The sequence below is a fragment of the Motacilla alba genome, chromosome 1, assembly GCF_015832195.1.
Source record: "Motacilla alba alba isolate MOTALB_02 chromosome 1, Motacilla_alba_V1.0_pri, whole genome shotgun sequence".
NCBI lineage: Eukaryota > Metazoa > Chordata > Aves > Passeriformes > Motacillidae > Motacilla > Motacilla alba.
The window spans coordinates 64,738,113-64,763,893 of NC_052016.1; the positions used below are offsets into that span (position 1 = coordinate 64,738,113).

At 40.9% G+C, this 25,781-nt stretch overlaps 1 protein-coding gene across 2 annotated transcripts in view; it reads left to right on the forward strand.

Moving 5' to 3' along the window:
- Positions 1–8,404: 8,404 nt before the first annotated feature.
- Positions 8,405–25,781, forward strand: part of EPSTI1 (epithelial stromal interaction 1) — a 50,273-nt gene continuing 32,896 nt past the window's right edge. The window contains exons 1-5 of one of the 2 annotated variants that reach the window (XM_038133960.1): positions 8,575–8,676; positions 19,597–19,655; positions 21,622–21,705; positions 23,316–23,419; positions 25,558–25,631. In XM_038133960.1, the coding sequence (XP_037989888.1) occupies positions 21,653–21,705; positions 23,316–23,419; positions 25,558–25,631 (231 nt within the window). In that variant the 5' untranslated portion in view covers positions 8,575–8,676; positions 19,597–19,655; positions 21,622–21,652. Of the gene's footprint in view, positions 8,677–19,596; positions 19,656–21,621; positions 21,706–23,315; positions 23,420–25,557; positions 25,632–25,781 lie in introns of both variants that reach the window. The other variant, XM_038133952.1, reaches the window with a different exon arrangement.

Genomic DNA, 25,781 nt, shown 5'->3' on the forward strand with positions numbered 1-25,781 from the left:
AGCGCGGCAGGAGGGAGCGCGAGGCGCCTCCTCCCGCGCGGCCGAGGCAGGCGCGCCGCAACCCGGGAGAAGCGGGGAACGAGCCGTAAGGGATAATCAATGCAGACATCGGGGATAATCAGCGCGTTAACAAATGGGATCGGGAGGGGGAAAAACAGTCGGGCCACACGGAAATTATTCGTGCCCATCTTCAGGATACAGGATTTTAGGAAGGAGGGGCGGGGGGGATATATGTGAAGGTGTGAGATACAAAGCTGTGTTTCGTGTCAGGTACATACAGGCAGCATGTGTACTTGTGATTGTGATATGTGTGGAAACTGATCATGGGACAGATAAAGGATGAATTCTAAAAAATAACTGAGGGAGTAAAGCATGGAAGAAGGCCTTTGAACTTATCCTTTGTTTGCATTTAACTTTTATAGCATCTGAATTAAAGCTTTAAGGATGTTGCTGCTGGACAGGAACTTTTTGCACGTAGCTAAGCATTAAACAGCTTTGCAATAATAACCTTTTGAAGTATAATTTTAGAATATTGCTTGTAGTAAGGAGCTTTGAAAATATAAGTTTAGAATATATGTAAAGGAAATATGCTAATCTCAACACCTTAGCAAAACAGTAAAAAGCAGCTTGAGAAAGGAAGATGAACATCAACCCGAGGATTGATAGTTTTGACCAAGGGAAGCTGGACATCACTGTTACGAGATTTATAGTCTTTGCAATTAAAAGGTGGGCCCACATCTGGAGTCTGGACCACACCAGCTGGAAGACCTCTTTCTTCTTTCAGAAGTTGGACCCCACCATCTGGGGATACTCCTTTCTGGGGTACATCCTGAGAAAAACTAACTCACAATAGTGTATAGAATTGTGACGTAAAAATCAGGAATAGAAACTGCTGAAAAAAGCTTATGTGTACCCCTATAAATATCTGTATGCCCCAACCATCGGTGTGCAGCTGGAGGGAAAACTTCCCCCACTGTACCCAGCGCTGTTTTGCTCGTACTTTACAACATTAATTAATAAATTGATTGCTGCTTGAATATTGGCCTAGTCAAGCTTCTTATTTATAACAAAGTATAAAGTGTAATTAATCTGGAGAAAAAAACGCTAAAATGCGTTTTAAAATTTACATGCTTGCTTGCACCTCAGTTGATGTCTGTATGCGTTTCACTGTGTTATCCTTTGATTCCCTGCAAATGCTGCCACTTTGGATCGTAGTTCACGCTTCTGGAAGTGCTTCTCAGCTGATGCCTTCCTGTGCAGAAGTTGTCCATGCCTTTGGTCGCACACCACAATCAGTAAAATGCTCGCTCCTGTGTCCGTACAGCAGAGAAGCGGCTCTTCCTTTGTGCTGCTTTTCCTTCCCTCCTGCCTGGTAGTGCTGCCGATGGAATTGGATTGTCTGCGGGTTGCTAAGCGTGTGACTGGACAAAAAGAATTACTTTCCTTACCTCCTATTTCAAACCGCGATTGCTCTTCTGAGCATCTCTTAAGTATCTTTTTAAAGTACCTTAGAGGTGAGCTGGCCACATACAGCATTTCATTAACATTAGAAAGATGTATAAATTTAACTTTCTACTGAACAGAAGTCATTGGGAGCTGCATGATGATCCGTTTGTCAAGAAATGCATTCATTTTTACTTCTTCATTGGACATACAGCATACAATCATGTATGATTAATTCTTTAAACCTTCACTGGAATTGGATTTCTTAGAAACTTAAAACTTAGAATCAATAGAAATGTCCCCAACTAATCTTTTTTTTTTTTTCTCCATATATTTGCATAGAACTCATGCAGAATAGTATGTCACTTACTACTTTCTTGATTAGCAGACCCAGCTTAAAAAACCATAAATTGAAAGTTTTGGGATTTAGGGTCTCTTCCTTAGTTTTCCAAGCTGATCTCTGAGATCCTTTAACAGGTCAGATTCTGTTCTCATTAATCCAAACCTATTTTGCCCAAATACTACTGTCTCCTGGTCACAGCAGCCAAGTTCTTCCTCCTTTATAAGTATCAAATCCAGAAAAGCATCTGCCCCTGTCAGGTGCTTGATCACCTTTGGAAGGAAATTATAATCTATGAACTCAGGAAATATTTTATGACATTGTAAGGGTAGCAAAATTGGACTCTTAAAGACAGTGGGTCTTAATATGGTCCATACAAATATATCCAGGCAGACTCTGAGATGGAGAAGAGTGCTCAAAACATCTTTTTCACATCACCAGCCACACCACGGCTGCTGCTTTTCTGGACAGAGAGCCGCAGGAAGTGTATCGATTACACGGAGCAAACCAGATAATCAACAGGAGGAAAATGCATCTTCTGCCACGAGTGAAACAGTGTAGTTTGTTTTCCTTGGAAGCCAGGAGGGAAGGAATAAAAGCAGCTGGGTCTGTGGTTATGGTTCTCTCCCGAATCTCCTCCCAGCATGGCACAGCTGTGTGCTGTGTTATGCACAGGATGGTGCTGGTAGAGACAATCTGCCCATTACTATTTAATTCAATCCTAAACACTGGTATGTTCCAGCATATTGTCACTATTAATGTGTAGCAATGTTGTCCAGATTTGTTATGCCATTGAAGTTAATTGTCTGCATACTTTTCCTATAAATTATTTCCCTAACCAGTCTGTGCTACAGCATTCCATGTTGCAGTCAGGATCCATGCTGGCTAGAGTCTCTGTCAGGAATGAAGGGGAATCTGGAAATGGTTGCCAGGTTAAATCTTGTGAAATTGATAACAAGGACCCTGTGTGTGTTTGGGATTTTTTCCACTGAGAATTTCCAAAGTGCCTGTAAATGTAGCACCCAATAAGTGAAATTAGAATGGCAGGGACCAAAGTTTCATCCTAAAGATTAAAGTTTCTGAGGTCAGGCAGAGAAGAGAGTATAATTGAAAGTTATCAAGGAAATCATGAGGCATATCATATAAAACTGGAAAAGTCAGTACTTGAGCCTTGCTGAATTGTCATGAGCATACAAATGAATGAAGAATAAATCCTCCCAGCCAGGATTAGAAGTTGTAAGAGTTAATTCTCCTACAAGCATTTGTATATTTAATTACCACAATATACTATAAAAGTTAAAAAAAAACATGAGCTGTGGACTTCTACTAATTTCTTTAGGTAATGTATTTGGAAACCTAACACAATAAAGAATGTAATGTTCTTTCTAGACACTATAATTGTCTGCATGACACCTTTGGTTGACTAAGTATCACAAGGTAGTATGTTATAGAAAATCCTAAGCTGGAACTAATCATGGCCTTTAGGAATTCAAAGAGTATATCTATTCCTTGTAGAAGATGGTATATATGCCAAAAAGCTCATGTATATTTTGTGAATAAGTAAATCTATGCTGTAAAGGCTATTAAGAAAAAAGATCTATTGAAGAATATAGCAAATACTATTTTAATACTGCCAGACTTCTCAAGGACTTTTTCCTTCTGGACATAGAACTGGAGCAAGAGCTCTTAGAGGTCTTTGTTTCTGATACCATTTGTGCAGTCTGCCAGTTAATTTTGCCCTTTCCAATACATTTTTTGCAGGCATTTTTAATGATATAAATAATTCATTTGTAGTCCTGATTGTTTTTATAACGTCAGACCTTTCAAACAGCCCTGCTTTATTATTTAGTGCTATTTATATAGCAATATTGATATGCATAGCACTCTCCAGGCTAAAGAGCTGCTCCTAAAATGTAGCAATAATCTTCAGGCACTGGACCTCAATACAGCAAATTCTGGACACAAGGTTAATTATATTTTCAATGCCCACTTCTGTTTGCTGAAGCAGTATTAGCTAAAGGAGAGGTGGACCTGGTGTAATGCTGTAATACTGTAGAGAAAGCAAGGGTCAATTTTCTTTTAGAGGGTGGAAGATGATAGTTTTTGACAGGTACCGTCAATTTCAGCTTTTTGGAATAACATGGGAAGTGTGTGCAGCATTTTACATCTCCTAAATAGATTACCCAACACATCCACACACACGTACTTGTCAAAGCTAATAGCATTATTTCTGCTGAGACTGACAAATTCCAGTCCTCAATCTAAACAAGAATAAATCTTAACCAAATGTTGACATTTTACCCTCCTCCTGGGGCTCCTCTCCAGAGATCATAGAAATTTCTCTTCTCCAGCATCCTCAGCTGTAACAATTAGTTCTATCAACCGTGCAGAAAGCAATCAACCTAATTGTACAGGAAAGTAGAGTGCTCAGCCAGAAAAAAAAAAATTGGTAAAGTAAAATGCACCTCTAAAAATTATATTCTTATTTTGCCATCATGGTATAACAACTCAATAAGCATTGCCAATTATAGATATTCCTCTAGGAATATTTGCCATTGCTCTAAAATATAGGGATATGTTCCCAATGATCAAATACTCAATATGCTCTGTAGTATATTCAGCTGTGTGTCTTACCTACTTAGCCAAAATATCCAGGGAAAAAAAGCTTTGTATGTGAACCCTTGAGCATCATATTCAACTGTTGGACTAAGTGTTTTAATGCTGATGACAAAGAAAAAAACATTTCTCCAGCAATCAACGCCTTCTGATACCATTTCCTGGCTTGTGAGAAAAATAAAGAGCGGGTGGTATGAAAGCTCACCTGGCTGTCCTTTCAAAGGTCTCCTTCAGTTTGATGCTTTTCTTCAGTCTTTAGGCTTCTAGTATCCTTGGATTAAATAAAAATCTTAGCTTTTAATGAAATGTGTCTGTGGTTGTGGAAAAAAACCCCTTAAAAATTCAAAACCTTAAAATGCCATAAACCAACAGTAAAATAATGAAGAAGGAACAGTTGTCTTTAGGGAAGGAAAGTAGGGGAACATTACATTGGTTTAATTTTATTGGGGTTTTAATACTATTTCTTTCATAGAAGAGAGTTTCATCCTATCTAACATTCCCAAAGAAATGATGACTTGGCTGACCCAGATCCTTTATAGTGAGAAAAGGTCTCTGATACCTCTCATTTTTTTTGTATAGTTCATGATTCCGCAGAGTTGGAAATAAAGGTTCAGTACCAAATGTTCCTCCACAGAAGTTATTTTGGTTTATTATTGCAATTTCATGAGAAACGCAGGTGAGGGAGGGAATATGACGATTCTTAATATTTCACATGTCCACTGAGGAATTTTCTCAGAGCAAAAGAAAGATCATTTCCTGTCTTTCTATTTCCCAAAAAAATAAAATTAAAAAATTGTTTTTAGTAGCTGGAGGCAACAGAGCTTTACAGACAAAAAGCTTTATTTTGACAAATGGATTTTCTCACTCCTTTTCCTGTTTTCTCCCCTATACTACTGGTGGGGAGGGAGGGAGCCACCAAACTGTGTGAGTGCTCACTTGATAGCAAGGGCCAGTGCATGACAGCTTCAGATCCAGCTAGGGATGTGCAACAACTATAAATAAAACCCTTTAGATAGAATTGGCAGTCAGTATTTGGTGGGTCTAGAAAAAAAAAAAAAAGTACTGAATTAAAATCCTTTTGGAGGATTTGGGAAGGTTGAGATTTGGTGGTGTTTCAGGAGACTGAATACATTGGCATTCTGATGTTTTAGCATCTGTTTAACATCTGTGACACTAAATAAAACAGGGCTGGAGGCTGATTCTTTTTCCTAAACACAGCTAGTACAAACACATTATATATGCTGCCCCAGACTAGCCTCCACTAGGCTAGAAGTAGCTAAGTGGATGGCTGGATCCTAGTGGAGGCAATATGCATGGCCTTACCAAACCCCAAGCATCCTAAGAACCTTAGGTGGTACAGCCATGATGCTGGAACTTGATTATTATTTTGGGGATATTTCAGCTCAATGCATCTGAAGCAATGTAAGAGCTGGGTTGCAGCCTGTGAAATGTTGTGTTTCAGCAGCATGGAACTGAAAGGCTGATGAATGATACACTGGAGTGTCACACAGAGGCTGTGGGGTGAGTTTGAGATTGCTAGGACAGTGATGAAGAGATGTTTAGGGTGGACAGAGTGAATCTGGTACACTAGTCAATACTGACTTTTTGGGGGTCATGGCTGGCATGAGCCATCCTTAGAGCCAGACCTGGATATAGTTAATTTGGATTGTCCACAACACAGCTATGAAATAAATGAGCTTGGAAGCAACAAAAATGATCAAGCTTCTAGTGCTTGGGTTGATGTCACATCCCTCTTTTTTGAGCAATATAGATATAAATATTTAGGTTCTACAGTTACTGTTTTCAGCCAAAAGTTTCTAAATTTCAACAGGAAAACGACACTAGATCTGAATTTTACATAACATTATAGGATTGAAGACACAGCAGCAGTGGCCACATTAATTATAATCAATTTTTGTAATTAAATATGGGTTATTAAGACATCAATCTGCATGGATAAGAACACTCCAGATGTCAAAGCTGGATTTTTACCAGATAGGGTGTCTGTAGGCACAGCTGTTATCCCACAAATCTTTGCAGCCCTCAGACATGATTTTGGCTATAATTTCTGTGCTACTTCTACTGCTTCTGCATCTCCTGTATCGACCCTCCAGTTCTATGGAAGGGAGTAAGCTTTGTGCTTGCCTTCATTTTCCAACACCTTGTACATTAAATACATATATATATTTGTGAAGAGAAGTGATGCAAGGGACTATGCACCAGTTCATCCCTTTCAACACACTGCCCTTGCACTCCAAAGTCTGCAGAATGATTTGTGTACAAATGAAGATCATCTCTGCTGCAGAGCATGTTAGGAGGGACAGGGGGAGGAGGGACCATTGGTGCTGCCTTCTTGGGGCAGCCCTAGGAGCTGTGTCCTTGTGGATATGGAAGCTCTGGGAGGTGAGCTGCTGGTGGCAGGGACCCAAGGAGCATTACAACCACCAGGCAGCTTGTGCCTTTCCATATGACATTTCACTTTACTCCTTCCACTGCACGTGTGGAGAGTGCTGTAAGATGTAGGTGGTCTGGGCAGTCAGGAAACCCAGTCAGCAGTGTGTTTCAAGTGTAGCTTGATCAGCTGAGGACAAAGAGTGATGAGATCTGCATGAGAGGAGCTGGATCTCCTTAGTTCTGCTGCATTAACCTGGAGTAGCATTGCTAGCTCTTTTTTGCTTGGCTTAGAAGTTGCCAAACATCTTTTATTTACTAATGATATTAAAAAGGTTGCTGGTTATCTCCAGTCTTGCAGATCCCATAGATACATTACCACTGGTTAGATGTGATCACTCAAAGGATCTGCATTTTCAGTAAATGGATCATGTATTTGTCCTCTATTCAGGTAGAATTGGGAAAGCCAAAGAAGTTTTCTGATTGAACAGAACTGAAAGGCTGAATTGGAATTTTTCAGGACCATTGCCTCAAGATTTATCTGCAGGTTAGTTTTTAGTTTCTCTTTCATCTTTCCTTGTACACTCATGCAAAATAGAAACCAAAAACCCCCTTGTGAGTGAGTGGACTATGACTCAAAGCAATTACCCATATGTGAAGGCACCAGGGTGCTTTGCTGAGACCAGGTTTGCAGCTCACCAAGAATGAGATGAGTTTTTGGGTGCGTAATGACAAGCCTCTAGTCTGCAAAAGACAGAAGGGATGAACTCATAACTGTCAGAGTTATACAAGCTGGGCTTTGAGGCTGATAAGAGGCAGATCTTGTGGAAACAGGGTGGTGCTTTTCACCATGCCAAATTGCCTGCTCTTACACACACCTCCCGCCAATAGATCAAGACCTTCAATCATCACTTTGACCGACAGCAACACTCAAGTCTCATTGTAAATCCAGGGGTGCTAGTTATGTATCTTCCTACTCTTACTTCCTTTTTTTTTTCCCTCGCACATTTTAAGTGAAATCTTTATGCTTTCAGATTGGCATATTACTATAGATAATAATAACCAAAATGGCTATATAGCTGCTTTCCATTGCAACCAAATTGTTCATAAGTATAAATATAAATATAAATATAAATATAAATATAAATATAAATATAAATATAAATATAAATAATACACACACACACACACACTCGTATTTGCAAACACTGACCATTCAGTGTTTTTTCACTCTGCACCAAGAGATTTATTAACAAGAACCTGCATTACTTTCACCTTCAGGGGTAGGTAATAACACCCCTAAGAGTTATTCCCTTTGTCATAGGGAAGTGCTGGGTTAAAAAAAAGTCAGAAATATATCAGAAACATATGTCAGAAATATATCAGAAAAATGTCAGACCTCCCCATACTTCTGCACTGTTGTCACCTGGTTTATTAGTGCAGATCAGCTTTGTTGTCACCCTGTGACTCCTGTCTGCCTGGGCACTGTGATTGAGATGATGAAACTTGAGCTTCAGATGGTGGATGCCTCAGAAACCAGTACACGTATTGGCAAGCCTGCCGGCCCAAAGTTCAGGAAGGGGAGGAGTTTACCAGGAACTGAAACTGATTACTGGCAACTCCAAGTTTTGAGTGTTCCCCTAGCTGTAGCAGCAATACTGGTTTCTGTCAAGGCAAGGTACTTGCAAAGCCATGTCTGGAGTTGGAGGATGGAGGGAAGGCAGCAGGTACAGGACTGCCACTGCTTTCAATACTCCATCTTCCTCTCAGGGTAACCCTCATGGCAACAATGAAACTGAGAAGGGTGAGAATACCCAGAAGCTGACAACATCTGAAAAGAAGCAAGGAGGCCAAGCATCAGTGCGCCAACAACAGCAACAGCAGTAGTAAGTAACAAGGAGCCTGACTAAGATGATTTACCTGCACTGGGTGCCTGTTCTCCAGCTTACTCGAGGTGTACACCTTTAAAGGTGAAAATACTTTACAAAGAGCCTGAATGTGGCTGAGCACACGAGCAGCATGTTGTCATCTCCTGGGAGTTTCCTGTATGGGACCCAAGTTGTTCTGGCAGGCTTCTTGCCAGCATGGCTTACACCCTGCACCATAGCAGTGGCCAGTTCTGTACCTTGGATACTGGTGTACATGGTGTCTGGCATCTTTTTTCAAAGAGAAATTTCAAATCTGGTTCTAGCTCCCTGTTTTCTGTGTCTTCTAATATTTCATCCTGGAAAGTCTAAAAATACTTACTTTGGCTTAAGAGATGGATATAGGCTGCATTTCAGCACTGCTCTGAATGCAGTCAAGGACACAGAACAGCTTCCAGGAACTTCATGCTCACAAAACTAAAACCAAAGCTTCAGCATTTGGTGCTTTATTGGAATCTATGCTTAGTCCCTCTCTTGCTTTCCAGTGACAATCCTGAGATAACTTGTATAAGCTGTGTCTTGCAGATATAATACAGAATAGAAACAGAAAGCTCTGTGTGTGTGTGTTTTATGCACATGTGTTTAATATAAATATACTTAGATGACCATAGCTAAGTGTTTATATCTTTTCACGATTTTGCTTTTTCTGAGTGCTTAGTAACAGTGAATGTAATGCTAAGATTTTTATTATTGTTGTGTGCTGATTTTGCTTAGCTTGCTTCTTTTTCTTCCGTCTTTCAAAGAGCAGCTGGCAAAACTGCAAACTGTTTCAGTTTCCTTTCCCTTCTTTCTGAGTGAAGAAGGTGGAGGAGGTGCTGGGGGAGGTGGCAGGCAGCTGATGGTGAGCAGAGATCAGCGGCTTTCCATTGAAACCCATGAATGCTTACCTATTGGGGAGTAATGATACAGGGACTGTGAAAACCTGAGTCCCTTTAAAATCCATCAGCACTTTAATGACTGACTTTCAGGAGAGCAAACAACAATTCTTTAGTTGCTGTCTGTTTATTTTCTGCCACTTCCAAATGTGAAAAATTCTCTGTCTTGCCTGCTCGCACAGTGCCATGTATCCACAGTAGAGCAAGGACAGCCCCAGTTTGTTTATGTAGCTGTGATGTGTGCATTTTGTCACTGTTTGGGTTTTTTTCAGGGGGAGGAGGGGGCAGCAGGGCTAGTGGGAGTTTTCCCATTGGCATGACTGTGTTTACCCAGTTTGTATGACGTACAAACCCCCGGTAAAGGTTAGGTGAATAATTAATCAATTGGTTTGCCAGAGCTCCCTGCAGAATTTAAGGCCAGAGCACATATAATCTCACAAATCCCCGTTCCCTCTTTCATCTTACATGATTCTTGCAGACATAAAGCTGTTGTGCATCCACTGCAAAGACTGAGCACTATTTTCTGCTATGTGAAAATATTCTCTCTGTGTCTTCATAAAGTTCTAACAAAGAATTAGTTCCTAAATCTCAGATGTACAAAATAAAGTCTGCATTAGTATTCAGTTAATGAGAAGAGGGATGAGGTTGAAATAGAAGCCATGTAATATGAGTGGGAAACTAATACTCTAATAAAAATGAAGTGAATGAGAGTGGGGTTTGCATCCTTCCCTTTAGGAGGGGGATGCTATCTGGCAGTTTGAATGGGATGAAGCCACTTGAAACTGCAATTTCCTTAACTAACACAGATTAAAGAAGATAGCATCTGAAATACTGAAACAGAACAGTTGGGATCTTTATTCTTAAGAAAAAAATGTTTAATTATTACTGTGTTCATTTTCTCAAGTGACATTTCAAGAAAGATTTCAGATTCAAATATCATTTTACTGGTGATAAAGCTGACTCAGCTTTTTAGCCACCAACCCGTTTTAATATGACCTTTAAAACTAAAATAGTGGGACACCCTCAGGTTCAGGTTTTCAGGTCCTGGGATAACAAGAGCAGTTGGAGAGCTGCAGGGTGACAGTGGGAGAAAAAAAAACCACAGACTAGCATACTAAAGGATTTCTGGAATATGCATAGCAGAGGGAACATGAGAGGCCCAAACAGGATACCTCTGTGCCAAGTAGTGTCTATTCCAGCTTCTGCTTGCTATTTTCTGGAAACAGACCAGGGTGTGGTTTTGCTGCCAGCAAAGCAGGAGATGGAGTCTCTTTTGAAGGCTCTGTATGAATTGTTTCAATGCAAACTCTGTCTCAGGCTGAGAGAGAAATTGGGAGTGGAAAGACATCTCAGGAGCATCTTAGGGTCAAATAAGAGGACCTTTTGTTTGGATTGGACACATGAAATATGTGTGGGATGTAGCAAGTTGCAGTCCTGTTCAGTACTCAATATTCAAACTGGACTATTAAAAATACAAGGCAGGCAGTTGGTATTAGAGTTTAGATAGTTTTTGCTTTGGAAAAGCCCTTATATGATATGTCAAGGGCGAGAAGTGACAATAAAATGGTCCTAATTAAGAAAAGTACTTGTTCAAATGCAAAACTGAAGTCACACTTTGCACATCCCCATCCAGTTATATACAGAATGTGGTTTCAGGCCATGGAGAAAAAAGTCACCAGGATGACAAGACCTTGAAAGTGCTTATAATAATACGCTTGCATTTAAGTGGCTTCACTTTGTCTGCTAAATGCCATGAAATTAACTTGTAGAAAGCAAATTCCCAAATTGCCTCCGTTCATACCTATTCAGAAACAAAAGTCTGTACGGAAGAAAGGTGGAGGAAAGTGGGGAAATTAGAGGGTGAACTATAGCTAGTGCCTGAAAAAGAAAGTGCTGCCCCCATTCAGCTGTCTGCCTTTAGCACCTTTAAAGCTGCCAAGAATAATATTGGTTCTGGTAAAATCCATTAAAAACTGAAATTCAAAATAATAAAGCCTGAAGATATATTGCTGCACAGCTGGTAACAGTCCCTCATCATTTTGTTTGAAAGGAGAGTCGTCTTGCTAGAATGCTTGACTCAAGAAATTGTATTCTTTGACCGCTAGAGCCAAATCTATCAGAGCTTTCTTTCCTTCCTTTTCCAATCTTAATCTGAATTAAAAAACAAACAAACAAACAACAAAAAAAACCCAAACTAAAATACCTATGGTGTTATAAAACCCCTCATCCTATTGCTGACAGACTATACTTAGCAGTTATGATTTATTTTTTCCTTCATTAACTAAAGTTACTTTAAATAAAAAAAAAAAAAGTTAGTATATGTTCTGGTTTGAAAGCAAAACCAGTGGGAGAGTTCAAGTCAGAAATACAATTTATTAGGAAAAGGGAAAAAAAAAAAACAAAACACATGCAATAATACAAAAGAAATAAATTAACAGAGTCAGAATACAACCTAACACCCTGCTGGTCAGGGTGTTGGTAGCAGTCCAGTTGAATTGCGTGCTGCAGTCCCTCTGGAGTGGCAGATGTGGTTCTGTTGGAGCAGTGATCCTGTAGAAAGGTGTAGTCTTCCTCTGAAGACCCAGTGGAAAAGGCAGCCATTCTTCTGGGAATCCAGTGGAAAGACTGCTTGTTCTGCCCCAAATCCCAGATTATATCCAGGTGGGGATGTTTAGTTCCTCCCCCTTGGGCAGAGCATCTCACAATGGCCTGTTATAATTTTAATGAGTCATGGGGTGGGTCCATTAAACAGAAATGGCTCCTGGAGGGAGTTATCTCTGAGTCATGCAGAAAGGCATTGATGGGCCCAGTAACAGGAGATAAGGAAAAAACAATGCCCCTCCTGGTTTCAGCAGCTCTTGAGGTTGGGAATAAAATACATCTTTATATTGTAACCTAGCACAGTCCACAAAACTGTAGGTAATTTTTTAGCATACTACTTGTTTTGCCCACTGCCCAGTACCTGGTGGGAGTGCAAGACAGTTAATTTGAATTATGGAAAATCTGTTCAGAGTTTAGCTCTCCACTTGCTGCACAGGAGAAGTCTCCCAACTCTCTTTCAGGCTGATATACTAATGTTCACAGTTCAGTGAAGTGCTTCAGAGATGCCCGGCTTCACCATGGTCAGTAGCCAGCCTTTTCTCCAGCCACAGGATTGGTGGCAGGGTCTATGTAAGACAATAACTTTACTGTCAGTCTGGATGGGGAGTGGTTCCTGTGCCATATAATGCTTGGGAGAGGGAAGGAAGTACTTCCAAATTCTGTATTAGAAGGCTTTTTTGGAAGAGCTTGCTTTGCACAAGCCCTGGCATGCTCTCTTGATGCATAGCTTGATGAGGAGCTGTGGTGAGGTGATGAATAAGGAATGTATGGGAGGATGCTGTGTTTGGGCAGGGGCAATGAAAGGACAAATTCTCTGATGCAGAGACAGTGGAGGAGGAAATACATTGTTGGAAAGAAAAGAAACAAGGAAGCAGAGATGAACATGGCTCTAGCTCAAATCTCAGTGTTCATGTGATACAGCATCTGACTTGCTGAGCTCTTCAGGCACACTGGCAACTTGACATGCAACACATGCACGCCTCTGCAGGGGAGAGCTCGGCTCAGCACTTGGTGCTGCCAAGCCCAGCGCCTGGCCTGCTCCTGTATGATGCTCCATGCTCCTCAGGGCTAGCGATTACCAGGTACTCCAGCTGGCTCTGGCATGCTTCCTACATGCCTACATCCCTGACCCTGTGCTGCACTGAGGGAGCTGAGCTCCTCTAGCACGTGGGGACAGCACGAGCATGGCCATGTCTGACTTTTCTAGACTTGGCTGCTTCTGATGCTGATCCACAACCTGCCACAGTGAGCTCTGCCCCTTTGGTGTAATCTGACCACAGGCACAGGCTGACCAATGGCACATTAGTGTTTTCAGAGGAGAGAAAGCTGTGCTGTAAGCCAAGTTTGGGCTGAGAGCTACCCCTTGGCTCCCTGATCTGCTCTGTCAGGGTGGCAATTTCCTTGGATCTTCAGAAGTTGGTAGAGATTGTCCAAAAATGAGTATGGCTGAAGCACCTGTTCTTCTTTCTGATGTGCTAAGACCACAACAAGCTGCTGGGTCTGAGCTTCATCTAAGCTGTTGGAAATTCAGTTCCAAGTTTCAGTTATAGTCTTTTGACCGAATTTTAACTTCAGGAATTTCTGTACAAGCATGTGGGTAACAGCAGAACCTCAGGTCTGTTTCTTTCCTGCAGATTTCTGACTCTTATTTTTTCCTGGGCTGCTCCTTCCCTTCTCACTCTTCCCCCTTGTAAGATCACTTCTTCAGGATTTAACTCTTTGCTTTAATCCTCACAATGCCAAGAATGTTGTCTGTTCTTAATGAAAGGGACCAGGTACAGAAGTGAGTTACCCTGGTTTAATAATCTTCCAGACATCTTTTGAGCTCTGTTAATTAAGTGCATTCCTGGCCTGTGGCAAATACAGGACAAAATCCATGGAGGTAGACTTTTGGTGATAAACATTTCCTGCTAATGTAATTCATTTTCTGCCTCTTGTGTTGAGAGCACGTGTGCAGTGAGGATAAATCAGACAGTGTAATGCTAAGCCCCAGTAAATCACTTTTGTCTCTGAGCTGCAAACTGGTAAGATGATGCCACAGATGAAGATGGAAAGCAAGAGCCCCAGGCCTGCATGTAAGGTTTGTACACTCTCCTAGAGCTCTGCTTATGGCACTGCTGGGACACAGAACATATTGCTCAGCTGAGGTCTAGAATTGTGGCTGTCAATTATCATTAGCATCTGGCTGTGTGTGCATGGCAAAATAGGGATACCTACAGGACAGTTATCTGCTTGCTGGGATTTGGCATCTTGTAGCCCTTTAATTTGGCAGCTTCTGTGCTGCTCAGCAGCATGTGGCTGCTCCATCAGGCATGGGAACTTTGGTGAAAACAATACTTTGTGGTGGTGTGGACTTGACAGCTCTTAAAACAATTCCTGATAAATGAATGCAAAGTTCAGCTTCGTATATCTTTGAAGGAAATTCAAGAGTTGACTTTGGCAGTTTGATCTCTTTTAAATTCAGTCTTAACATACTATCTAATGCAGTATCTCACCCATATCTTTCCCTAGGTGCCTCCTCTGACTGAATCTGCCCATGTCTCCTTCCCAAGCTTTAGTCATTTTGTTGCTCTCCAACTTCATTCTCCTTAGTTTCTGTCTGTTATGCAGAGTACTCTGCCCAGCAGAGCGAGATATTTGGCTTTCAGCTCTGTGACATTCATGTGCCAATGCACCCATGGTATAAAACACAGTGGAACTGGAAATAGTTTATGACACCCATTCCTGTTGTAACTCTTTAAACTATTTCACACTTCATTTGAATATCTCTCCTGTGGTAGATGGCTGGAATGGACCTGAGGAAAAACTGAAGAGCCCAGCTCTGCAAAAACTATTACCAGTGAATGGCAGTCCTCATGTGTTTTTTCTTTTTTTTTTTCAATTTCAATAGAAATAAGCTATTTTATGCAAACCTGAAAGAAAGTAGAACAAAAATTGCTATCATCAATGCCTTTAAAGCACTGAAGAGGTGTCCTTGAGCTAGTTAGAAGACTAGACTTACACATATGATTCAAAATTTAAGTTTTCAGACATGGTGTTCCTAATGTTACTGATCACTCAAAGTGTAAACTATCATTACAGATTATCTATGATAACATTATTGCATGTTTCTCCTGACTGAAATGTTATATATCTCTCTCTGTATGTGCTGCTTTTGGCTGGAGTAGAGCTTATTTTCTTCATAGTAGCTGCTTTGGGGCTGCAGTTTGGATTTGTGGCCGAAAGTGCGTTGATAACACAGAGGTGTGTTTGTTACAGCTGAGCAGGGCTGACACTGAGTCAGGGCCTGTTCTGTCCCCCACCCCACCCCACAGAGAGAGGGCTGGGGGTGCACAGGAAGTTGTGAGAGCTGTGGGACAGCTGGCCCCAGCTGGCAGAGGTGTATCCCATAACATATGGCATCATGCTCAGCATACATAGCTGGCGGAAGGAGAAGGAGGAGAAGGAGAGACGTACAAAGTGATGGCATTTGTCTTCCCAAGTCACCATTACATGTGGTGGAGCCCTGCTTTCCTGGGGATGGCTGAACACCTGCCTGCCCAAGGGAAATGGTGAATCCATTCCTGTTTTGCTTGTGTGTGCAGCTTTTGCTTTACCTGTTGAACTGTCTTTATCTCTACCCATGAGTTTTCTCACTTTAACCCTTCCAATTCTCCATCCCATCCCATGGGGGGCCAAGTGAGTGAGCAGCCATGTGATGCCTACTTACTGACTGGGGTTAAGCCACAAAGATATATTGGAACATAGGCATTTACAATCCTAAAACTGTGGTATATTATGTGTATCTGCTTGAAAGATCATAGGAGGTCCCTTTTTTTTATTTCAATATAGATACATTCTCTTATTGGGTTATAACTTTCTTACTCTCATTAATATCTGTTCAGTCTGTGTAATGAGTCAATACATTCCCATTTTCTGCAGAGAAAATAAAACAAAAAACACTCATCAAGATTAATATGATCCATAAAGGCAGAAGATGATTTTTTCTTTTTTGAACAGCTATAACTGGGGTAAGATGTTCTTTCTCACCCTTCCAGTGACTTCTGTATTTGTATTTATAAAACAACCTTACCTCAAAGATAGGCTTAAGTCTTACAACAATTAGAATCATTATTAGGGAAACTGTAAAGTTAAATTCTCTATAATCTTTTCTGTCTGTGGATTTTGAAGCACTTCATATATTGGTATAAAGCACAAAATTCTGCACACCACTGATAGCTTCAAATCTTCACATTTCCTTAATTGCTCCCCAGGTAAGTAGGATAATTTGCTCCAGACTTATGGCTACTGTGGCAACCCAGAAACTGACTGGAATATTAAATTGACAGGCTGTAGCAGGTTTTATAGGCTTAACTGGATCAGAGGTTTTGCCTGAACAAAGAAATGACATAAAATATCCTGCAAACTGGATAAAAACACAAGGTGGAAGCTGGTGGTGGGCTTTTGCATTAACTTTCTTTCCTTCAAAAAGAGAATCCCAAGAAAATAAGGAATATTATGTGCAGATTTTAGAACTGGTAGGGCAGGTGGAGTTTCTCAGGCAAGAGCTCATTTGGCTTCCTCTCCTGTAGGGTTAAAAGGCAAGGAACCAGATTGGACCCTGACTTTCACCCCTCACACAAGAAATTTACCATGTACTTACTCCTCCTTCTCCCTGATCAGAGAATCATGGAATTCTTCTTTAAGAGACCTTAAAGGTCATCTAGTTCCAACCTCCCTGCCGTGGGCAGGAATCCTTCCACTAAACCAGGCTATTCAGAGCCCCATCCAGCCTGGTCTTAAACACCTCAAGGACAGGGAATCCTCAACATCTCTGGGCAACCTTTGCCAGCGCCTCAGTACCCTGCCAGTAAAGAATTTCTTCCTAGTATCTGACCTAAATATGCCCTCCTTCACCTTAAGGCCATTCCTGATCCCAGTACCCAAACCCACACTCTGGCATATCTTTCCAGAGACCAAGATGAATACTATAAAGTTAGATAAACTCAATAGTGCTCCCCCCACCTATTTTTTTTCTTATTATTTCTAATAATAAATAAAACAAAGCATTAGATAAAAGAAAAATAAAAGTTGGTGTCCTGCTCTCCCCTTCCCTCCCCCACTGAAAATTTGGCATCCTCACTTTCTTTGCCTTCATTTCAGTAAAACTGAAATGAATTTTGCTTTTAAATAAACACTGTTTGAAACACAACAACTCTTAATCTGCTCTGTGGAAAACAGATGGTAAATGTACTGCCACCTCTACCTCTTTGGTAAACTGATCGATCTTTGCTATATTTCATGTGCAGTCCATCTGAGGTGCTGAAGATGAGGCCATGGTCAGGTACCAGAAGAGTGGCCCCCACCTGGCTTCCTGGGGTGTGAGCCTTCCAGCCAAAAAGCAGAAGTGGCTAAAGGAAATGATGCATGGCAAAAGGGCTAGATTTGACACCATGCTTTCTTATACATGTTCAGACGAGCCAAGGTCTTTTTAAAAAAAAATTGATTATAACTTAAAACAAATCAACCAGACAAATGCTGTTTGAAGTCATCAAAGTACATGGTATAAAAACTCTTCTGCCCTCTAGTGCTGTGAAGCAGCATAATACTTTAGATGCACTGATTGATTTTTGGGAGAGGAAGATATGTAGCATTGCAACCCACAATTTCAGCCACTTTTATCACTGCCAAAGGGAAGGGAGGGGAGTTTAAAAGGTACTTAATAATTTTTGTGTATGAACTTGAGAGAAATATGATCTTAATATCTGAAACAAAAACAAAAGCTATAAAAAAAGTCTTGAAACAGATATATTGGGTAGCAGCTTGTTAAAGGCACTTTGGGATAAACTGGAAATGCTACCACTCAATCAAATAGAGAAAAATCTGAAACGACATCATTGGTTGGGAGTGTTATGCCATAAGCGAGATGTGTTGTCAAAGCTTCTTTTAAGTAATGTTTGCAGTTGAGTGGTGAATGCCACTAGGGCGTTGCTGCACTCTTCACTCCAGCCTTTGAGGGTCTGCAATTCGGTGGAGACGTGCAGAACAGTCTCACTGTCTCAGGGGCACCAGAGTATGCTAGTAGAAATGGAAAAGATCATATTAAATGGCACCATTAAAGCTTACAGCTCTATCTTTACTTACTAGTTTAATCTCATAAATTAATCCACATCCTCCTAGAGTAAGTCTTCAAAGAGAAAGAGGTAATTGGATATAAATACTCTCTTACCAAATCCTGAATTACCGTGATACAGCAGCCGGCAGTTTTGGGCACTTTGATCTCTTTGCATGATTTTCATTCCCCTTTTAAGCCTTAATCTTGGGCCTTATTGTTTCATTACTTTTCCACTGCCAACTTCTCTCTCTGCTTACTAGTTTGCCCTCTAGCCACTCCCTGTGGCCCTTCCTGAAGAGGCTCAGCCTTCACCCCTAATCATTCTTTGCTAGCAGTTCTTCTCCTTGTGCTTTCCCTGCTTTCCCTGCAATGAAGCCAGATGAAATATTTGTGCCCACACATGCATGTAAAACCCTGCAAGACTCTGATGTGTGGCCAACTGCTGCTTAGTGCATTTCTGGTAAACCTGCACCCCCATAGCACAGCTTCTGATAAGTGGGAGCCGTGTCAACTCCTACTCACACAATACACCATGGAGATAAAACCCTTTGTCTTCTCCAAGTGGAACTGACAAGTTTTCATCATTCTTTTGATCACCTCGAGTCTCTTAATACACTCTGAACCCTGGGTTGCCTCTTTGCTGTCACATTAGATTGATAGCTCCTTGAGACAGCAACTGCATTTTGAATTAAGTCTGGCAAAACAGGCCCCTTGTCCTGATTCAGTGAGTTGCACCTTAGGCGTGACAGCAAGATGAATATGCCCAAGGAATTCCTGGTGCCTGAAAATGGAAGGCTGACAAGGAAACTGAGGCTCAGGCTGAGAGTAAGTCATCTGGGTCCATCACAAACAGTGTGACTTTGCACACTCCTTGGACAACTTTTGGGCAGACTGCTTCAGTCCACGAGGTGCTTGGTGCCCACAAGGTAAGGGGTGGGACTGGCAGCAGCAGTGCTCTTCCCAGTAGACAGTTCCAACATGGAACAGTGTGACTCAAGGAAGAGATTTGATTTGAAATGCATGAGATTTGAGTCAGCAGTCTAGAGTAAAACTTGAATAAGAACAGCAAAGGTTATGCTAAAAGTTCCTGAAAATATTATCCTTGGTATCTGCTGCCAATTCCAAATAGAACAAGTATTCCTAGAGTACTTACCGAAAAGTCCTAAAGAGCTGAATCAGCTGAATAAATACTAGGTTTTTTATGAAGTTGTTTGCTACAACAGTAGAAAACTGACTTTGCTGATGAAGGAACTCTTTCTAGTTCTGATTTTGTGTAAACAGGAAATATAAGAGTGTATTCTTTCATTTTAGTGTTGGCCCATATGTCTTGGTAACTCCAAATGAAACCAGAAGAAAACAGTTACAGCAAAGTAAGTTGAGTTGTCTAATATCATAATACATTATTTCCACTTGAATAACTTTGGGATTTTAGCATTTTATTGCTCTTGCATTTTTTTCCTTATTTTTGCTTTTATATGTACAGCTATGACAGTAATACAAATGCTGTGAGCATTCTCTATGATCATGTAGCTTCTCTTAAGATTAACTCATCATCTGGCTTCAGTTCGTGCAGATCAAATCTTCTACAGAAGGGTTTTGGTAATTTCAGTGCAGGAGTTGTTCAAGATAGCTTCTACAAGACTATGCTGGAATTAGCTCTATCCAACTTTTACAGAATCAAACTCACATTGGGGAACTTTGAACAGTCTAAGGGTTAGGAGGAGGAAGAACAAAAAGGTAAATAAGAAATATTTTTGAAAATACTCCCATGTGGAAACAAAGGCTACTGCAGACCCTGTTGGTTCTTGAATATGCATTTAAGGATTGTAGGTGGGTCTTTTACTGAAGCTGGTAAAAGTCATTTTATATGGAAAGTATTTGTGGGTATATGTTCACTTTTGCTTGGTTTTGAGTCTTGCTGGTGAAAGTAGCACGAACACCCTGAATCTCTACCAGAAATATCAGGCATATGTTGAAATCTTTTATTAGTAAAGTTACAGCCAGAGACAGTTGTGAAGTAAATTCTGTATATAGAGGTGACTGACTGAGCACAGCAGTTCTACATATCTGGGCATTGATTCGTGCAAGACATGGGAGCTGAAGGAATATGAGTCAGCACTTCTCATGTCTTGAGTCCTCAAGGAAACGGTGCAATTAAACCCTTTCTCCTCAAAGATTGTGACTTTGGCTGAAATGTTTTACCAGCAGGCAGGTATGGGTTTGGTTTCCTTTGGTTGCAAGAAGAAAATGGACTTATCACATACCAAACTATAATCTTATTGAAGGAAGAATAACAGCAGATCATCTTAGACCTGACTGTGATGTGAACAGCAAAGATGCTGCTGCTCTAATAAAGATATATTTTCACTTCGTGGTGCCAGTATGAAAAGTTTGAAGCATGTCAAGTATTTCTGTCTTGGACACTGGCAGAAATAGGACTTCACTGGATGCAGTCTCTACTTAAATGCTTGTTAAGGGGAAATAAAAAGCTGTTCTCTGTCTTTTGGGTCTCTTTAGAGGCTTACCCAAATACTGGCTTTATCCTCTCAGAGGAAGGCTGGTGATAGTCTCCAATAGCCATAGCCAGCCATCAGGATGCACAGTTAGGAAGAGTGAAATAAGCTTCTAGAGCAATTGAAGTGCTGGTGTAAAACACAGCTCCTCTTTCCATAGGCTTTGTTGGCCTTGCTATTGAAAGGAATTGTTGAGTTTTTCCCTCTGTCAGTTGACAAAGAGAGAAGTTAAATCAGCCATCCTAGAGCATATGGCTGCAGCCCGGCTGTATTGGCTTGCACTGTCTACACTGGGAGCTTGCTGCCCATCTCACATGTGAGTGCCTATGTTGAAGTGTCTTAATTTGAAGCTGATTCATGCATTCCTCCTGTTTTTATTTAGGGAGCATGTGGTTGGGAGGGAAAATTACTTTTCATTTCCCTGCTGGGGAGCATTACACCACAAGGATTTCCCTGTACGCAGTAATAACATCTTCATCGAAACAACTTCTGCTTTACCTGGTGGAGTAAATATTGTGGCTCTTACCTATAGGTTCCCAGGGGTTAAAAAGCAGTCTATTAGCAGTCTCCTAGCTGGTTTTGGCTTTACTTTTGGGGTTGAGTCCCAGGGCTACTCACCATTACAGTCTCAAGTTAGGGAAAATGTTTGCCCTATTAGCTAATTATTGCAGTGACTGCGTAACCTCTTGTGGGGGTGTCTGCATCTCTTGAGAGCCAAGTTGGTTCCTGGATGGTCTTCAGGATTACATTCAATTAGCAGTAATGACTGCTCGTTAGTATTTCTCTAACTTCTGTATATTTATTTCTTTTTATACCTGCTCAGTTGCTAAGAAAGAGCTTGATGACCTGGAGCAATGGAAGAAAGAACACAGGCCAGGGCCAATTATGTTGGTGCCACAGAGACTGGGTAAGACATGTAAATCAGCAGTAGAGAATTGCAAAATTTAATTTTCCAAGACATGAGACATTTTTAACTTTTTCTCCCTGCATATTAAAGAGATTCAGTTTCAATAAGGGCTGACATAAGTCTATTGTATGTGCTCTGTGCTTCTTGATGATCATGGCAAGGAAGATGTTTCTGAAACAAAACAGCACAGATCGTCACTCAAGAAATCTGTCAAGAGCAGAGTAGAAAATCTACTAACATTTGGGCAAAGCAGGTGGATTAACCCTCCTGCTGTTTACACTATCTGTGGTGGATGTCTCTGAGGGGGCACACACTTGTCATTAGTGTGCAGATGGACAGAATGTTGGAGACCTTCCAGTTACCCATAAGAAAACTCCTCTGTGTCTGTGTGTGCTTTCCTGGCTGCTGGCTCTTGAAGAGGCAAAAGTGATCCCTGTAGCTTCAACATTTGCAGGCTTAATGTGTGTGAAACCCTGTATTACCAATTTTTTAAAGATAACAGACAAGTAAATTAAAAACTTGGGTAAAAAGCTGCAAGAATTTAAGACACCCTGAATATAATTGATGTGTTTTCTAAGATAAGCAAGATGTTTTCTAGATGGGTGAGGGAAAGCGTAGGAGATATCTTGAATTGTAACCACTATAAAGTACTGAGTTTAGTGATATTTCAGACTTAGTTTAAAAAAGTTTTAGAAAAGAAGAGCTGCCTTTCCTTACCTTGGCTTTTGTAGGAGAATTTGAGGTGCACAGTGCGGGACGTGGTCTGCTTTGGCCTGCAAATTAAGTTCTTTGTCTGCCAGGCTACACAAGATAAGTTTGTGGTGGTTTACAATGTATAAAAATAGACAGCAGGTGGGAGACAGAGGAATTTGAACTGACTCCAACCCAGAGCTGATTTTTGGCTCAAGGTGATCTTGGTCCCACATGTTCTGCCCTGCAGCTGAGTCACAGTTGTTTGCAATGGTGGCAATGCCCCGTGTTCAAATCATGTGCAGTTGTGTGGCCACAGTCTTCGTGAGTTCACGTGTAACATCTGCTTCTTGCTTGTGGGTAGTTTCTAGAAGACATACCTCTGTTGCAAGAAGACCATAGAGTTCTTTGGTGAAGAAACTGAAATCTGGAAAAAGAAATTTGGCACGTTTGATGTGTGCAGGCTCACTGCGTGACTGAGGGTGTCCCTTAAAGTTGCAGGGACTGAGTGTCAGGAGTCTTAACTTCTGGCCCTGCTGCATTTAAAATCATTCTGGGCAAAGAAGAAACTTAGGAGGAAAAAAAAAAAGAAGTAAGAAAATATGATGTCATTAGTCACTCTCTAGCTGCCACTTAGGCTCCTGGAGGCTGAGACACAGGTACTGTATTCAGTGACTCTGAAAAGAACTGAGGTGCAAAGATTATGAGAACATATCCTTCCCACAGGAACAAATTTGGAGCTGAAATGGCATCTCTAATCTCACCCCTGTAGGTACTCATTAGGAGAAAAAAGTATCATGTGTTATTTTCTCAGAGTGGTTTTAAGGGACTACACATCTAGTCCAAATCCCTAACTAAATAAAATCGCTAAATAAAGTTGAGGTTTCCTAAAGTTTTTTTTACACTTGTGGTTTCCACAGGGAAATAAGTATTCTGGATTTCAACTCTGTAATATTTGACTGGCAAACTTTCAGGCATCATGGAGAGATGAGAGCAATGAAGGATGCAAGTTCTACTCTTCTCCGTAAGCAACAAGTGGAGCAACAAATCATTCCTGATAAATGCAACAGTCTCTTTTCTGGTACTATTATATATGATCACAACACCCTCTGACTTCAGTGAAGCATTTGACACATTACAGCCAAGGCAACTTGAATGAATTAAACTTGGCTGAAAGGCTATAGGCAATTTCTAATAATGATCAGGAAAATGTTTGTTCTGAGACTATGTCCATCAGTACCAGCAAAAAAACTACAGCGCACAAAAGGAATTTTGCTATTAAAAGGCTAATAAAAGACAAAGATGGGGCATCTAAGAGGTTTCAAAACCTGTTTAGCAGCAGTTTTATTTTCTAGACCTGGGGAAGACACATACTACAATGCCAGCTGTATGTTTATTGCTACTCTAAGCTTATTGCTTGTATACTGTATGGCCATTCTCTCTGGAGAACTTATGTTAGGGATTTATTTGTGTCCATAGAAATGTTGCCACGCTTAGGGTATTGATCTCCCATTCACTGAATGTCACAAAAGCTCCTAAAGATTGGTTAGCTTCCATTAGTAAATGGAGAGAGCTACCTTTAGACAAGAGTGATCCCTCCTAGTATTTCTTACATTTCTGAAAGGTCTTACAATCCATAGAGTGCTTTGGGTCTGAAGGAAACTTAAATATCATTTAGTTTTAACCGCCCTGCCTTAGGCAGGGATACCTTCCACTAGACCAGGACGCTCAAGGCACAATTCAACCTGGTTTTGAACACTTCCAGAGATGGGGCATCCACAGCTCCTCTGGGCAATCTGTGCCAGTGCCTCAGCACCTCACAGTGAAGCATGTCTTTATTATAGTCAATCTAAATCTCTCCTCTTTCAGTTTAAAGCCATTCCTCCTCGTCCTACCATTATATGCTCTCGCAAAAATTCCCTCTCCAGCTGTCTTCTAGGCCCTTTCAGGTACTGAATGGCTGCTAGGAGGTCTCCCTGGAGCCTTCTGCTCTCCTGGGGGAACATTCCTGGCTCTCTCAGTCTTTCTTCACAGGAGAGGTGCTCTAGCCCTCTCTTTGAGGCCTCCCTATGGACTCAATCCAGCAGGTCCATGTCCTTCTTATATTGGAGACTCCAGAGCTGGATGCAGCAGTGCAGGTGGGGTCTCACCAGAGCAGAGCAGAGGGGCAGAATCGCATTCCCTTGACTGGCTGCCCATGCTGCTTTTGATACAGCCCAGGATATCAGGCACCTAAGGTAGCACAGATTGGTCCAGCTGCTTCTATAGAATTAGGAGGCACATAGAGGGGAATTTCTCATGAAAACAAAAAATTGGGAAAATACAGCCCCCATCCTCAGAATGGAGTGAGGGCTGTTGTTATTTTTTGCAACAACTGAAGGGAATAAATTATTTCCTTTCCTACAGCAAGAAAATACTTTGGAAAATAGAGCAGAGTAATAGAATCGAAGTCACTCCCTCAATCCCTTGAGACCTGGTATCACTTTCTTTGTGTGGTTGGTTTTTTTGTTTCTTTTTACTGAAGGCTGAACATTATGGCCAGAGCTGTAGATGTTCACAAAAGAGAGTCCATGGCTTTGGAAAAGGACACTTTCTACTAACTGGATATGAATGTGAGGTCTGTGGGAAAGACTTTTACTTCCATTTCAGAAAGGGGATTCTTCCTTTAGCCCTAAGACATTACTTAGTAAATATTTAAATTGTAGCATCCCATTGGAGCTGGCGGAGTCCGTGATCCTAAATTTGATAAAAGAGAAACTTTTTAGCAATAGAATTTCTGACTGTATGTGTGTGACAAACTGAACAAAGGTGGGGATAGCTGGATGTGAAAATGAAAACTCACCTGCAAAGCATGACTGATTTTCTGAAAATGGAATAGTTCCTCAGTAAACGGATCATGTATTGTAGGGACATATTTGTTGGTAGAGTGGATGATACAGTGGGTGCTCTGTAAATAATAAGCAAGTGCTTTTGATGGATGAAAAAAATTATCAGAAAGGTCTCCTATCTGTTCTCTTTAATGTCAGACAGCTACTGTAATTATGAAAAATTTCCTATATATGCATAAATCCAATCTGTTATATTGCTGTATTCTGAAATGACTGGCATTTTCAGTTAAAATGCTCATACAAAGTGCCATTTATATTTTTGGGGTTTTTTAAGGTGGAAACGAATCAGAGGCTCGAGTACGACAAAACCAACAAATGATTCTCATGCAATCTAAATACCAGAAAAAGGTCAGTAAGAATAAATGTGTTTGTTTATTTTAGAACTCAAAAGAAAGCTTTTCCTGTAGTGTTTTGTACAACTATATAATGAACTAACAGCTGCTTGACAGGAGAAAGTCATGAAACCTGAAGGAAGCAGCAGAAAATCAGAAACTAATG